Here is a 16,805-nt window from a genome sequence, read left to right as displayed (position 1 = left end):
CAAATCCTCACCTGGTGTAAACTGGCCTTGCTCCACCAAAGTCAAAAGGACTATGTGATTTATTCCAACTGTGGAAATGGCCCTTCATTTGTGCAGGGTCTAGTATCAAATCATCAATTTTGTGAGAGTTTCACAAAGACTGAAATTGCCATGTCACAAAATCCGAATGAAATTATGAATATTTTTTTCACACAGTCTGGTAAAAGGTTGTTAGTCAGTTTTGGATGCTGCAAAGGAAAATTGACCATGAGCGAAGTCAGAAGGAAAGAGACGGGGGATTAATGAACTAATGGGATGCTGAAGGGATTTTTTTATTATTAATCCAACCAATACTTTATTTTCAAATAAATTTAGACAATAAAGACCTGATTTTCAGAGGTGCTGAGTATGCACTGTTCCTATTGACTCCAGCAGTTTGGCTGCTTGGCACTTCTGAAATTCAGACCCTAAATCCTTTATTCAAAGGTGGAATTAATTTTTGGCACAGCTGGAGTTCCCATCAGATTAGTTCATTTGAAGGAATAATATACATTAGATTTTTCTTGTCATTCCCATTGTTATTTAGAGAAGTAATAGAAAGAAGCCAATAAAGGTATATTTTTCAGTGAGTTGCGTAGCTAATTGGACTCTTGTCAGTAGTAACAAGAGCTGCATAGCTGATTTCATTCTCTCCTTTGCAAATTTCTGTGAGAAAATTTCAATTTTGCCAGAATTTTTCAATGTTCCATTAGGAAACACCAGAAATGAAATATTTTGTTTCAGGATGGGCCAGCTCAAATTGAAGCTTTCCTTTGTCCAACCAAATACAAACATTTCATTTTGGGTCAATTCTACATTAACCTTTTTCTGCTTGAGCTGTTGCAGTGCCTCCTGGGAGTTTAAATTCAGGTACATTATGCCCCCACACTCCTCTATGGGCTAGGCTCCATGGCTGCACTACATATCCCATGACGCACAGCAGTGTCCCCTCCCCCCCAATGGTGGATGCTCCTATCAGGGTGCATCATGGGAAATATATTCCAGCTGGGGAGCCCTGCCTGTAGAAGAAAAATGGGGGTATATGCAACTCAAACTACAACTCCCATGATGCAATGCACCTACTCAGGCAGACACAGTTCAATGTTGAACTGACCTTCCATTATGTGAAAAAAAATGATATTTTGACTTTTTATCCTGATTTGGAATGACAACGATTGTCGAGATCTTGGAATTTCCCACCCAGCTCTAGGTTTATATTAGTTCCCATTGTGAAACCACCGCATATTTTGGCACAATGGGAAGTCCCTAGTCAAGGGTGGCCCAGCATTGTAATAACTGGATAGACAGGGCACAGTGGTCCTTGACTACTATTGCAACCTATTGTCAAAGGGGAGCTGGGCACACAACGCCCATTAAGAGTCAATGGAAATCCCAGACATGGGCTCCAGCAGTGTCCGTAGCCCAACTCTGCTGATACTCCACCCACAGCCCTCCCCCCAGAGCAAGTCCCTTTTACTCCGGCTTTGCACAGGACTGTGCATTCCATTGTTGCAGGCATTTACCCCTATCCTCCACAGAGCCAGTGCCATGGTCCTGTGCTGGAGTCCAAATCCTCTGATGCATCCAAGCAGGGAAGGAGCAGACATCACCCCTGCAGGGAGCTCACCTGAATAAGCAGGCTGCTACGTGGAGTATTGAGGCTCGCAACATGCAAGGTAAATATATACTCACCGAAAGCCATTATTTCCTGATTGCATAAATCTTTACTCTGCAATAACTGCTACCCAAACAGGCTTGTGAGTTTGAGATAAACTTTTTACGGCTGCAGAAAAGCAATCGTTGGAATATTACCATGTAAATAAAATGGTATGGCAAGCTTATCTCGTTGTCTGAGTAGCATTTATTGCTGAGGAACAGCATGTGCACAGGTGCCCAGTGCGGTGTGGAGGAGGGCTATTTTTTTTTTCATCTTTATTCATTGTATCAGTTGGGTCAGAAGTTGCTGCCCTCAAGAACCCAAAAGAAAAGTTTCAATCAAAAATAAAGTAAAAGGAGCTTCAATCTCTTTTCTCCGCTTGATCGGAGAAAATTAAAGCAGCAAGAAAGTGGAATGTTCTATAAGACAAACATGTAGGAGTGTCTAATTGCGATATTCAATCACACGTGTAAGAGTTGGTGTTCTTGACTCTGATTTGGCTTAAAAGCGATGTTAACCTTTGATCTAGATTCCCCCCCACCCACCCTCCTTTTCCTTCTCTCTTTCTTTCTACCTTTCTTTTCCTTGACAGATTAGGTGTTTGGATAATTCAGTTTTTGAGTGAGTAGAGAATGTGGAAAATGTCCATATTATTTCTAGGAAGAATACATATGTCTTAGTTTTCCCCCATTCGCTTTTGTATTGTTACCACCTGGGTGTAAAGGGGTTAATTTCCTTTCTGGGATGGTGGAGAAAGGAAGGTAGTGATTGGGTGCGAGTCACGACCTGAAGAAGAGCTCTGTGTAGCTCAAAAGCTTTTCTTTCACCAACAGAAGCTGGTCCAATTAAAGATATGACCTCACCCACATTGTCTCTAATATCCTGGGAGTAGCAGGATATTACAACAACTACAACAACACTGCAAACAGCCTGTGAATGCAGCTCCCTTGTACATACAATGGAGGCCAACCATCAGACCACTGATTTTTCACAACTATTGGCCATGGGGGGGCAGGATATGTGAAAACAGCATGGCTAGGACTTGAGACCATAGAACGGAAGATCCTGCCATACCAGGGCAGGGATGAAATCGTGGATGTCTGAGCAAGACAGGCAGGTCGTGCTGCCAGCATGCACAGGGGTCTGTAGGCCTTGCATTATTGTTCTAATCTAATGACCCTCAATACTGTATTCCAGGTGACTAATAGATGACATCTGTTTTTTGAGAAGACTGTCCTGTGTTCCTGCAGCCATCTGCTGGTTGCATAGCTCCCAAAAGGGTAAGTCTCCAGTGGGGGTCCAGGTTCATCTGGACCTGCTGAAAGAGGCATGGTGAGAAATAGGGTTGTTGGAGCTAAGGCCCCAGTCTTAGGATAGCTGGGACACAGGCCTTCCCCTTGTAAAAAGTGGAGACCCAGGACTATCACTAAGAGTATGTTTGCAAAGCAATTGGGAAGTATGATAGCAGCACATGTAGAGGTAGCCTAGTTAGCTTTGTGATTGGAGCATGTGTAAACACCTCTGGGTTACTTCCTCAGATACATACCCAGGGCTAGCCCATGCTGCTGACTGAGCTGCTGCAGCTTTGCTGCTGTTTTCAGAGTAGCAGCCATGTTAGTCTGTATTCACAAAAAGAACAGGAGTACTTGTGGCACCTTAGCCCTGGTCTACACTAGGACTTTAGGTCGAATTTAGCAGCATTAAATCGATGTAAACCTGCACCCGTCCACACGATGAAGCCCTTTATTTCGACTTAAAGGGCTCTTAAAATCGATTTCCTTACTTCACCCCTGGCAAGTGGATTAGCGCTTAAATCGGCCTTGCCGGCTCGAATTTGGGGTACTGTGGACACAATTCGACGGTATTGGCCTCCGGGAGCTATCCCAGAGTGCTCCATTGTGACCGCTCTGGACAGCACTCTCAACTCAGATGCACTGGCCAGGTAGACAGGAAAAGAACCGCGAACTTTTGAATCTCATTTCCTGTTTGGCCAGCGTGGCAAGCTGCAGGTGACAATGCAGAGCTCATCAGCAGAGGTGACCATGATGGAGTTCCAGAATCGCAAAAGAGCTCCAGCATGGACCGAACGGGAGGTACGGGATCTGATCGCTGTATGGGGAGAGGAATCTGTGCTATCAGAACTCCGTTCCAGTTTTCGAAATGCCAAAACTTTTGTCAAAATCTCCCAGGGCATGAATGACAGAGGCCATAACAGGGACCCGAACCAGTGCTGTGTGAAACTGAAGGAACTGAGGCAAGCCTACCAGAAAACCAGAGAGGCGAACGGCTGCTCCAGGTCAGACCCCCAAACATGCCGCTTCTATGATGAGCTGCATGCCATTTTAGGGGGTTCAGCCACCACTACCCCAGCCGTGTTGTTTGACTCCTTCAATGGAGATGGAGGCAATATGGAAGCAGGTTTTGGGGACGAAGAAGATGATGATGATGATGAGGTTGTAGATAGCTCACAGCAAGCAAGCAGAGAAACCGGTTTTCCTGACAGCCAGGAACTGTTTCTCACCCTGGACCTGGAGCCAGTACTCCCCGAACCCACCCAAGGCTGCCTCCTGGACCCAGCAGGCGGAGAAGGGACCTCCGGTGAGTGTACCTTTTAAAATACTATACATGGTTTAAAAGCAAGCATGTGAAAGGATTAATTTGCCCTGGCATTCGCAGCTCTCCTGGATGTACTCCCAAAGCCTTTGCAAAAGGTTTCTGGGGAGGGCAGCCTTATTGAGTCCTTCATGGTAGGACACTTTACCACTCCAGGCCAGTAACACATACTCGGGAATCATTGTACAACAAAGCATTGCAGTGTATGTTTGCTGGCGTTCAAACAACATCCGTTCTTTATCTCTCTGTGTTATTCTCAGGAGAGTGAGATATAATTCATAGTCACCTGGTTGAAATAGAGTGCTTTTCTTCAGGGGACACTCAGAGGAGCCCATTCCTGCTGGGCTGTTTGCCTGTGGCTGAACAGAAATGTTCCCCGCTGTTAGCCACAGGGAGGGGGGAGGGTTGAGGGGGTAGCCACGCGGTGGGGGGAGGCAAAATGCGACCTTGTAATGAAAGCACATGTGCTATGTATGTAATGTTAACAGCAAGGTTTACCCTGAAAGAGTGTAGCCACTGTTTTATAAAATGTGTCTTTTTAAATACCGCTGTCCCTTTTTTTTTCTCCACCAGCTGCATGTGTTTCAATGATCACAGGATCTTCTCCTTCCCAGAGGCTAGTGAAGCTTAGAAAGAAAAAAAAACGCACTCGAGATGAAATGTTCTTCGAGCTCATGCTGTCCTCCCACACTGACAGAGCACAGACGAATGCGTGGAGGCAAATAATGTCAGAGTGCAGGAAAGCACAAAATGACCGGGAGGAGAGTGGCGGGCTGAAGACAGGGCTGAAGCTCAAATGTGGCGGCAGCGTGATGAGAGGAGGCAGGATTCAATGCTGAGGCTGCTGGAGGACCAAACCAGTATGCTCCAGTGTATGGTTGAGCTGCAGCAAAGGCAGCTGGAGCACAGACTGCCACTACAGCCCCTGTGTAACCAACCGCCCTCCTCCCCAAGTCCATAGCCTCCACACCCAGACGCCCAAGAACACGGTGGGGGGGGGGGGCACCAGCCAACCAGCCACTCCACCACAGAGGATTGCCCAAAAAAAAGGAAGGCTGGCATTCAATAAATTTTAAAGTTGTAACCTTTTAAAGTGCTGTGTGGCATTTTCCTTCCCTCCTCCACCACCCCTCCTGGGCTACCTTGGTAGTCATCCCCCTATTTGTGTGATGAATGAATAAAGAATGCATGAATGTGAAGCAACAATGACTTTATTGCCTCTGCAAGCGGTGATCGAAGGGAGGAGGGGAAGGTGGTTAGCTTACAGGGAAGTAGAGTGAACCAAGGGGCGGGGGGTTTCATCAAAGAGAAGCAAACAGAACTTTCACAGCGTAGCCTGGCCAGTCATGAAACTGGTTTTCAAAGCTTCTCTGATGCGTACCACGCCCTCCTATGCTCTTCTAACCACCCTGGTGTCTGGCTGCGCGTAACCAGCAGCCAGGCGATTTGCCTCAACCTCCCACCCCGCCATAAACGTCTCCCCTTTACTCTCACAGATATTGTGGAGCACACAGCAAGCAGTAATAACAGTGGGAATATTGGTTTCGCTGAGGTCTGAGCGAGTCAGTAAACTGCGCCAGTGCGCCTTTAAACGTCCAAATGCACATTCTACCACCATTCTGCACTTGCTCAGCCTGTAGTTGAACAGCTCCTGACTACTGTCCAGGCTGCCTGTGTACGGCTTCATGAGCCATGGCATTAAGGGGTAGGCTGGGTCCCCAAGGATACATAGAGGCATTTCAACATCCCCAACAGTTATTTTCTGGTCTGGGAATAAAGTCCCTTCCTGCAGCTTTTGAAACAGACCAGAGTTCCTGAAGATGCGAGCGTCATGTACCTTTCCCGGCCATCCCATGCTGATGTTGGTGAAACGTCCCTTGTGATCCACCAGAGCTTGCAGCACTATTGAAAAGTACCCCTTGCAGTTTATGTAGTCGGCGGCTTGGTGCTCCGGTGCCAAGATAGGGCTATGGGTTCCGTCTATGGCCCCACCACAGTTAGGGAATCCCATTGCAGCAAAGCCATCCACTATGACCTGCACATTTCCCAGGGTCACTACCCTTGATATCAGCAGATCTTTGATTGTGTGGGCTACTTGCATCACAGCAGCCCCAACAGTAGATTTGCCCACTCCAAATTGATTTCCAACTGACAGGTAGCTGTCTGGCGTTGCAAGCTTCCACAGGGCTATCGCCACTCGCTTCTCAACTGTGAGGGCTGCTCTCATCTTGGTATTCATGCGCCTCAGGGCAGGGGAAAGCAAGTCACAAAGTTCCATGAAAGTGCCCTTACGCATGTGAAAGTTTCGCAGCCACTGGGAATCGTCCCAGACCTGCAACACTGTGTGGTCCCACCAGCCTGTGCTTGTTTCCCAAGCCCAGAATTGGCATTCCACAGCATGAACCTGCCCCATTAGCACCATGATGCATGCATTGGCAGGGCCCATGCTTTCAGAGAAATCTGTGTCCATGTCCTGATCACTCACGTGACTGCGCTGACGTCGCCTCCTCGCCCGGTATCGCTTTGCCAGGTTCTGGTGCTGCATATACTGCTGGATAATGCGTGCGGTGTTTAATGTGCTCCTAATTGCCAAAGTGAGCTGAGTGGCCTCCATGCTTGGCTTGGTATGGTGTCCGCACAGAAAAAAGGCGCGGAACGATTGTCTGCCATTGCTCTGACAGAGGGAGGGGCGACTGACGACACGGCTTACAGGGTTGGCTTCAGGGAGCTAAAATCAACAAAGCGGGTGGCTTTACATCAAGGAGTATTTCAGGCAGGACTTCACGGACGGTTCCAATAAGAAATGGTGCACCTAAGTTATTGTTCTTATTGGAACAAGGAGGTTAGCCTGGCCTCTAATTGATACATGGCTAGATTTACCTTGCTGCACCTTCTCTGTGAGTGACTGCAGTGTGACCTAGAGGAATGAGTCCCCTAGACGGGGGAGGAGGCAAATGAGTACAAAACAAATCTGGTCTATTTCTTGTTTTGATCCACTCCATCTATCTTTTACATCTTTGGCTGGCAGCAGACGGTGCAGAAGGACTGCATGCCATCCACATCTCATGGCTGCTCAGCAGAAGATGGTGCAGTAGGACTGCTAGCCATCCTCATCTCTTGTCTGCTCGGCAGAAGATGATGCAATAGGACTGCTAGCAATCCGTATAGCCTGCCTGCTCACCATAAGACAGTTCAGTAGGACTGACTGCAGGACTAAAGAGCATGACCTGGTCAAGGCACTCCAAATTTAGTCCCTGCGCCCATGTCTGCCCAGGCGCTCCCAGCCGACGTGGCCAGGAGCACCTCGGACATGACGAGGACGGCTACCAGTCATACTGTACCGTCTGCTGCCACAAGGCAATGGGTTGCTGCTACTATGTAGCAATGCCATACCACGTCTGCCAGCACCCAGGAGACATACGGTGACGGTTACCTGAGTGGGCTCCATGCTTGCCGTGGTATGGCATCTGCACAGGTAACTCAGGAAAAAAGGCGCAAAACAATTGTCTGCCCTTGCTTTCACGGAGGGAGGGAGGGAACGGGGGCCTGACAATATGTACCCAGAACCACCCGCGACAATGTTTTAGCCCCATCAGAGTGCTCCATTGTGACTGCTCTGGACAGCACTCTCAACTCAGATGCACGATTGTTTGCCATTTCTCTGACGCAGGGAGGGGCGACTGAGGACACAGCTTACAGGGTTGGCTTCAGGGAGCTAAAATCAACAAAGGGGGTGGCTTTACATCAAGGAGTATTTCAGGCAGGACTTCACAGAGGGTTCCAATAAGAAATGGTGCACCTAAGTTATTGTTCTTATTGGAACAAGGAGGTTAGCCTGGCCTCTGATTGATACATGGCTAGATTTACCTCGCTGCACCTTCTCTGTGAGTGATTGCAGTGTGACCTAGAGGAATGAGTCCCCTAGACAGGGGAGGGGGGGAAGCAAATGAGTACAACACAAATCTGGTCTATTTCTTGTTTTGATCCACTCCATCTATCTTTTACATCTTTGGCTGGCAGCAGACGGTGCAGAAGGACTGCATGCCATCCACATCTCATGGCTGCTCGGCAGAAGATGGTATAGTACGACTGCTAGCCATCCTCATCTCATGGCTGCTCGGCAGAAGATGGTACAGTACGACTGCTAGCCATCCTCATCTCTTGCCTGCCCGGCAGAAGATGGTACAATACGACTGCTAGCCATCCTCATCTCTTGCCTGCCCGGCAGAAGATGGTACAGTACGACTGCTAGCAATCCGTATCGCCTGCCTGCTCACCATAAGACGGTTCAATAGGACTGACGGCAGGACTAAAGAGAATGACCTGGTCAAGTCACTCCAAATTTAGTCCCTGCGCCCATGTCTGCCCAGGCGCTCCCAGCCGACGTGGCCAGGAGCACTTCGGACACGACGAGGACGGCTACCAGTCGTACTGCACCGTCTGCTGCCAGAAGGCAATGAGTTGCTGCTACTGTGTAGCAATGCCATACCACGTCTGCCAGCACCCAGGAGACATAGGGTGACGGTTACCTGAGCGGGCTCCATGCTTGCCATGGTATGGCGTCTGCACAGGTAACTCAGGAAAAAAGGCGCGAAACGATTGTCTGCCTTTGCTTTCACGGAGGGAGGGAGGGAAGGGGGGCCTGACGTTATGTACCCAGAACCACCCGCGACAATGTTTTAGCCCCATCATGCACTGGGATCTCAACCCAGAATTCCAATGGGCAGCGGAGACTGCGGGAACTGTGGGATAGCTACCCACAGTGCAACGCTCCGGAAGTCGACTCTAGCTTTGGTACTGTGGAAGCACTCCGCCGAGTCAATGCACTTAATGCACTTAGAGCATTTTCTGTGGGGACACACACACTCGAATATATAAAACCGATTTCTAAAAAACCGACTTCTATAAATTCGACCTTATTCCATAGTGTAGACATACCCTTAGAGACTAACACATTTATCTGAGCATAAGCTTTCGTGAGCTACAGCTCACTTCATCGGATGCATTCCGATGCAGTGAGCTGTAGCTCACGAAAGCTTATGCTCAAATAAATTGGTTAGTCTCTAAGGTGCCACTAGTACTCCTTTTCTTTTTTCAGATATGTGTATACATGCTGCATTTGCACCTCCTGATTGCAATGTAGACATACCCTAAGAGGGGGTTGCTCCCAGAGGGTCTATACAAAGGTCAGAGACAGAGCATGCCCTGTAGATCTGTGACAGAGAGCTAGTAAGATGGAGATAAAGAAAGTTATCATGGAGTGTATCAGAAGGCTCTGCAACGTATTTTGTTGTGTTAAAAGTCCAGTGTTTTTAATACTTTGCATTTCTATAGCACCCTCCATTGGAAGGGCGCTTCCAACACATTTACTCTCATGACACGCCTTTGAGGTAAGAGGAATTGTTACCCTCATTCCACAGAGCCGGGAACTCAGGCACATGGAGGTGAGAAATGATTTGTCCACTATCCAGAGGGCATCAGTTTCATTCTACCCAGATTCACATGCCTATCAGCCTGGCGTGTGTAGTAGAGCCAGGAATAAAACCCATATCTCTTGGGTTCACAGTTCGGTGCCTCTCTTCCTCCACTGACCATGATGGGAAAAGTAGTTCAAGGAAAATAAGGAACAATAGAGTGACCTTATATTTATGTCCTACGTCCTCCCACAAAGGATCTCAAGGCTCTATCACCTATTCACAAGCATTGCTTCATGCATCACACATGGAATTATAACTAAGCACTTCCTTACTATCGTAAGTCTTGCCTGCACCATTATTTCTTATTGTTAATAATTGTGTTTATTACAGTAGTGCCTAGGACAGATTCCTGTTGCTCAAAAGTTGCTCAAATCGAGAGTAGCAGACAGTCCATACTGCCAAGAGCTTACAATCTAACGAGCAAGACAGACAAAGGCCAGGGGAAACGGCTGTAACATAGAAGGAAAACAACATCTATTGCCATTTTGCCACTCATGTCACTCTCTTGGGACCTGATTCACAGCCCGTTGAAGCCAATGGGGGTATTTCCATTGACTGCAATAGGCTTTGGATCAGGCTCCAGGAGTGTTTTCATCATGGGTGTCAGGTATCATAGGCTGGGGAAGGCTAAGCCTCCCCAAACAGCCAGGCATGTCCCATCCATACTCCGCCCCCCCCCCCCCCCAGTCCTCCTCCCTGTCCCAGCTCTGCTGCTTGTCTTCCCCTGTGCTGTGGCCCCGCTAGGGCTGGGGCCGCACCGCCCGCCCTCCAGGCACTCAAGGGCTGGGGCTGAGCTGCCCACTCTCTGGGCGCTCTGGGGCTGGGGCCACACTGCCTGCCCACCCGGTGCTCTGGGGCTGGGGGCGGATGCTGTTTGGGAGGCTGGGGACGTGCTGCCTGCCCTCCCAGTGCTCTGGGGCTGGGGAGGGCAGGGCTGGGCTGGGGCATGGGCCAGTGGCCACGGTGGGGGGCAGGGGGTGGCTCTGGGCTCCAGCGGGGGGCATGGAAGGTGTGGGGGCTCAGGCAGAAGGGGCTGGACTGGGAGCTAGCCTCCCTGAGCCAGTGGTTCATGCACCACCGATGGTTTTCACCTTTGCCTCTGGATTGGAGTTGAATCCTAAAAAAACCTGCAACATATACGCAAGGGACTAAAGGGCTGCAGAAGAGTCCTTTTTTTCTGGGAATCTGACTTATGTAAACCCTGCATTCCCCAAGCATCTCTTGATTTTAGGCTGCACGACCCAGCCAGCAAACATGGCTCTATTTCTAACTGAAATACAAATCAAATTAGACAACTAGAGCAAACAGGCATAGAGGTACAGTTGGACTGCTAAAAACGCCACTCACAGAGCAGTGTATTGCAAAGCAGTCTAGACTCTAACATTTTCCATCTAGATTCTCCTGTTTTAAAACTTTTTCTTTCTTAAAAGCCTCTAATAAAACAATAACCCAATATGGCAACAACTCCTACTTCAAATCCAATCATTTCACTCAGGCAGAGAGATCATAATGCTCTTTCAAAATACCACTTGCCCATGGACTTGAGTTCAGAAAACTCTTGGTAAGTGTTTTCTGATAGGAAATCAGACAGAAATACCTAGTACAAAGAGGAAGATCAGAACAAGTAACAAAATCATGATTACAGCATAAACTGACAGCCTCCCAAGTGGTGATTTAATAGATACATCAATTCTAAGGCCAGCAGGGACCAATATGATCATCTAATCTGACCTCCTGCAAAGTTGAAACAAAGTATTCAGAACATTCTCACCTGGTAACATCCACACTGATTAAGAAGGTAGCTGCTCGTGCTGGGAATCTGTGCAGCAGCAGAATAGAGGAACTCAGGAGCAGCAGAGATTTGCTGTCCTCGCTCTGTTGCGATGGGAGATTTGGAAGGCATCTCTCTCTCTCTTTCTGCAAAGGGAACGTAGCCAATGAGTTTTGTTCTCTGCTGACGGCCCAGCTTTGAAGTGCTAGCTCCCTCTGTTGATTTAGAAATGTATGTGTTCTGCTGATAGTCAAGACAAACAGCAGCTGTGCAAAAGAGATATGGAACTATTTGAAGCGCGCTACAGGCTCCTGCGCGATGGGTGGCAGATATACTAACACACAAGGAATAAAAATTAAGCTATAGGGCCTGATGCTGTGTTCCTTACTGAGGCAGGCCTCCCTTTGGATTCGATGGGGATTTTTCCTAATGTGCATGATCAGGCCCCCGGTATTGGACACTTTCCAATTTCACAATCCACTACCGCCTGGCTGTGTATTCAGACTACAGAGAAGCCCAAGCTTCAAAGCCTTCATGATTCAGTGTGTATAGAGGGGATTGTTTGGGTAAAGTACCCGTAGGTTTGGGGCCCCAAGGAATTGCAAATTATGGGGACTCAGAGCACCTTAGGGACTCAGAGCACAAATCCCACTGGCTTCTTTTTGTCTTCTCCTGACCAAAAGCCAGTGCCGGGAGTGGTACTACATCCAGAGCAGCGTAGTTTGGGCCTTCAGCGCTCAGGCATTATGGCTGCCAGTGGCTGCTCTTCTTCTTCAACTAATCTGGCAACCCTCAAAAATGAACATTACAGGAATTGTAGCTATTCTGTGTTTCCATATACGGACCCCGCAGTTTTGCACCAGGGAGTGAGCTACAGACTTTCAGCAGCAAAATGCACAAGGCTCTGTTATTTGAGCTAACAGGATAACTATCGGAGTGGTTATTAAGTTGCAGGGTCTTATACTTTCTGGGACTGGCCATTAGCAGGGGACAGGCCCATTCACACGAGACCATCACATTACATTCTTCTTCATTACATAAGCCAGCCCTGAATATCTGAAGTCCGTGGGTTCGAGTCCCACGGCTGCAAATAGGGTCTGATCCAAACCCACTGAAGTCTGCCAGTTTACTTCAGTGGGCTTTGGGTCAGATCAATGTGCAATAGAGGGAGGTATCCTCGAACCTTCTAAGCCAGGCCAATTCAAATACAGTAATGCCACTGTTGTAAGTTCAGGTCTAGCAGCTGTTGAGTCATGAGAAAAATGTCCTAGGATCTTGTCACTGGTTTAGGAGACACCTGTGCTATAGCTTGGGCACAGTGATAGAGAGATAGATCTTGACTCTCCTGCTGGCTATTAAAGAAGCTGAGGTTTCCTGTCTGCCTGGTCCAAAGATACTGAAGCCAGAGAATCTGAGATGGTTTATTTAACGGGCTTGTTAATTCTTCCCTTATTTATTCAGTGTCTGTTTGTTTATTGTGCTACTGTTCAGAGCCATAAATAAAGTGGAGATATTCTAGAGCAGTGTTCTCAATCTTCTTGCTACCCGGGGCTGGCTTGCTGCCTTCATAAACTGTGTCAGGGAGTTCTCAGGGACTGGTGCCAGTCCAGGTACTGGTCCCTGAGAAACACTGTTCTAGAGCGCAGGCTATCCTGTTAAGGGAGTAAAAAGAGACTTTGGAAGCTGGTCTTCAGACATGAGGGTTTCTTTGAATTGTTCTTCTCTCTTTCTATCCCCATCTGCTCGGGTTATTCCTTAACCAATCTTATCTCCCCTGTGTCCACACCTGGCAAGGTGTTTGCAATGTTGCCCATATTCTCTGCCCAGGCTCCCGTGGGCAGAGCCTGCAACTAGCATCTGCTCTCTTCTTAAAGTCAGCATAAACCAGCTGCAGTACCACCACTGCAGCCTGAAAATCTTAGCTCTGCATCTGGGACTTAAGTCTTAGCAGAAACAAGGTCCTGACCACTTATTGATGAGACCAGTCATGCTAACCCTGGTGTCCTGGCCACATTCTCACTGGGGTAATACATCCAACCTCCTCACACACTCCCTTGCACTTTTCAGTGGATTATGGTACTTTTCGCCACTTCCTGCAGCATGGGTGGCTGGGTGCTGTTAAACAGCTGATGCAGGGCTGCCCTTGAGTGGAGAATGAAATGATTCCTACACTGCATATCATTTATACAGTCTGGTCTTGTACAGACAAAATTGGTCCGTGCTCATAAGCAGACAACACAAACTGAGGATGCCTGTTGGGACCATAGTCTTCTACCCACTTGCCTTGTGTAACAGGGAACAAACAAGCATGCTAAAGAATCATGAATCATAGGACTGGAAGGGACCTCGAGAGGTCATCTAGTCCAGTCCCCTGCACTCATGGCAGGACTAAGTATTACCTAGACTATCCGGACAGGCGTTTGTCTAACCTGCTCTTAAAAATCTCCAATGATGGAGATTCTACAACCTCCCATGGCAATTTATTCCATTGCTTAACCACCCTGACAGGAAGTTTTTCCTAATGTCCAATCTAAACTACCCTTGCTACAATTTAACCCCATTGTTTCTTGTCCTATCCTCAGTGGTTAAGAACAATTTTTCACCCTCCTCCTTGTAACAACCTTTATGTACTTGAAAACTGTTATCATGTCCCCTCTCAGTCTTCTCTCTGCCAGACTAAACAAACCCAATTTTTTCAGTCTTCCCTCATAGGTCATGTTTTCTAGACCTTTAATCATTTTTGTTGCTGTTCTCTGGACTTTCTCCAATTTGTACAAATCTTTCCTGAAATGTGGTACCCAGAACTGGACACAATACTCCAGTTGAGGCCTAATCAGCGCAGAGTAGAGCGGAAGAATTACTTCTCGTATCTTGCTTACAACACTCCTGCAAATACATCCCAGAATGATGGTCGCTTTTTTGCAACAATGTTACACTCTTGACTCATATTTACTTTGTGTATGCTATGATCCCCAGATCCCTTTCTGCAGTACTTCTTTCTAGGCGGTCATTTCCCATTTTGTATGTACTACAAGCATAATAACATTCATAGACTACTGTTGTTGTGATTTGCAGTGAAAGTACCGTAGGCTTGGCTACTACAATGCATGGCCTGGGCCTTATCCAAAGCTCACTGAAGTCACTGGAAAGATTCCCATCAACTTCAATGGGTAATGGATCAGGCCCTATTTGCAGCTGACAGCGAATGTGAAAAAGAAGCCAACACAAGGCAATGAGAACACATCACCCTGATCCTCTGCACACTGCATGAGCTCCTGGAACAATCTCAGATCCTGGTTAAGGTCCCTGAATAGGACAAAACCTGAGAACTCATAAACTGACCCTCTTTCTCTGTGATTTCCTCTGTATGACAGCTGCACTCCTCAGACAATGTCCTGGGGTGCAATTTGCATATCATGAGAAATCAAACCTTCTTGGCACTGGGTTTGGAACTCCCTTCCGCAAGATGTTAGCATGGCCATGGGTCTTAATAACTCCTGAACCAAATGTGCATCAGCTGTCATCCACCAACTCCCTGGAAGATAAGGATGAGGGCTTGGCCTTTTCATAACTTTGGCGGTGCTCACATTCTATAGCCATGAGAATGTTATAAATTCAAATACACAGTCTGGATAGTAGCTAGAGCTGGTGAGGAAAATGCTGGAAAAAAATGTGGTTTGCTGTGTTCTTGTAGCCATGTTGGTCTCAGGATATTAGAGAGACGAGGTGGGTGAGGTGATATCTTTTATTGGAGCAACTTCTGTTGGTGAGAGAGACAAGCTTTTGAGCTTGCATAGAGCTCTTCAGGTCTGGGAAATGGACTCAGAGTGTCACAGCTAAATACAATGATTTCAAGAGAAACTCTACAACCTCAACCACATGAAACGCCCCCCCCCCCCCCCGGGACCTTCTACATGCTTCCCAAGATACACAAACAAGGGAACCCAGACAGACTCACCATATCTCGCCACAGCGATCTTACTAAAGCAGTATCAGGACTCATAGAAACCATCCTTAAACCACTCACCACACACAGACGCAACCTACTTCCTCCATAAACACCACAACATTAACAACTTTCTTCAGAACACCATCCTTGCCACCAGGGGTGTCACCTCCCTATACACCAATATCCCTCACAATGACGGCATTGCTGCCTGCCTCAACTATCGACAAGACAATAGACAACCCTCAGCTCTCCACCCCAAACACATCACCAAACTCATCCCTTTCATCTTCACCAATAACAATTTTACATTCAACAACAAACACTTTGTCCAAACCTTGGGAACAGCCCTAGATATTAGGAAGGCTCCCCAAACTGGCAGCCTCTTCTTAGGCCACCTCAAGAAAGAATTTTTGGATAAATGCACCACAAAACCAATGATACCTGAGATACATCAATGATATTTTCATCCTCTGGACAGACGACATAGATTTCCACCACAACCTCAACAATCATCATCCATTCATTAAACTCTCTCTGGAATACTCCCACACTAGCATCAACTTCCTGGACACTACAATCAACTTCAGCAATGGAACACTACAGACAACTGTATACAAGAAGCCCCCGGATCACCATACCTATCTTCGCAGATCCAGCAACTACCAAACACACTACAAAATCTGTTATCTACAACCAGGCACTCAGATACCACAGAATATTCTCTGAGGAGAAAATCCTGGATATACACCTTAACCCGCTTAAAAGTGCCTTCACCAAACAAGGACACTCCACCAGAGAATGATATCCTGGAACTTCATCATGGAACAGGCCACCCAAAAGAACCTTCTTCAATCTGGAAATAACCGCTCCGCCCCCACCACCCTCTGACTGCACACCCAGAGTTGTCACCTCCCACCCCACACTGGAACCTCTATGTGATATCATTAAACAATCACAACGCATACTCAATGGGGACCTCATCCTGAAAGAAATGTTTCCTGGACCCTCAACCTCCCAATCTCTCCTAGCTCATCATCAGAAGCAAGCTCCCCACAGACCAGGACACAACACAAAGCGGCACCAGGCCCTGCCAGAATAACAGATGCAAAACCTGTAAACATATCTCCACTGCTACAATGATCAACACCCTGCCCCAACACACCTTTCACAACCCATGAGTCCTACACATGCCCATCATAACATGCGGTTACCTCATCCAATGCACTAAATGCAACAGCTATGTCTGTGAAACCAGACAATCACCACACTCCAATGAACTCACAAGGAAAATGATAAAAGACAAAAACACCCTATCACCTG

At 47.4% G+C, this 16,805-nt stretch overlaps 1 protein-coding gene across 5 annotated transcripts in view; it reads left to right on the top strand.

Moving 5' to 3' along the window:
- Positions 1–16,805, top strand: part of LOC140914652 (elongin-B-like) — a 65,011-nt gene that overhangs the window by 26,571 nt on the left and 21,635 nt on the right. For 3 of the 5 annotated variants that reach the window (XM_073353029.1, XM_073353028.1, XM_073353026.1), the window contains 4 exons: positions 1,557–1,694; positions 2,873–2,955; positions 3,670–4,273; positions 4,862–5,451. In XM_073353029.1, coding sequence (XP_073209130.1) covers positions 3,691–4,273; positions 4,862–5,127 — 849 coding nt within the window. In that variant the 5' untranslated portion in view covers positions 1,557–1,694; positions 2,873–2,955; positions 3,670–3,690 and the 3' untranslated portion in view covers positions 5,128–5,451. Of the gene's footprint in view, positions 1–1,556; positions 1,695–2,872; positions 2,956–3,669; positions 4,274–4,861; positions 5,452–16,805 lie in introns of those variants that run through there. The other 2 variants (XM_073353030.1, XM_073353031.1) reach the window with 2 other exon arrangements.

Source organism: Lepidochelys kempii, chromosome 7, assembly GCF_965140265.1.
Source record: "Lepidochelys kempii isolate rLepKem1 chromosome 7, rLepKem1.hap2, whole genome shotgun sequence".
In the NCBI taxonomy this organism is placed as follows: Eukaryota; Metazoa; Chordata; order Testudines; family Cheloniidae; genus Lepidochelys; species Lepidochelys kempii.
Note: the sequence above shows the minus strand (reverse complement) of the source record. Positions and strands in the feature narration are given on the sequence as shown.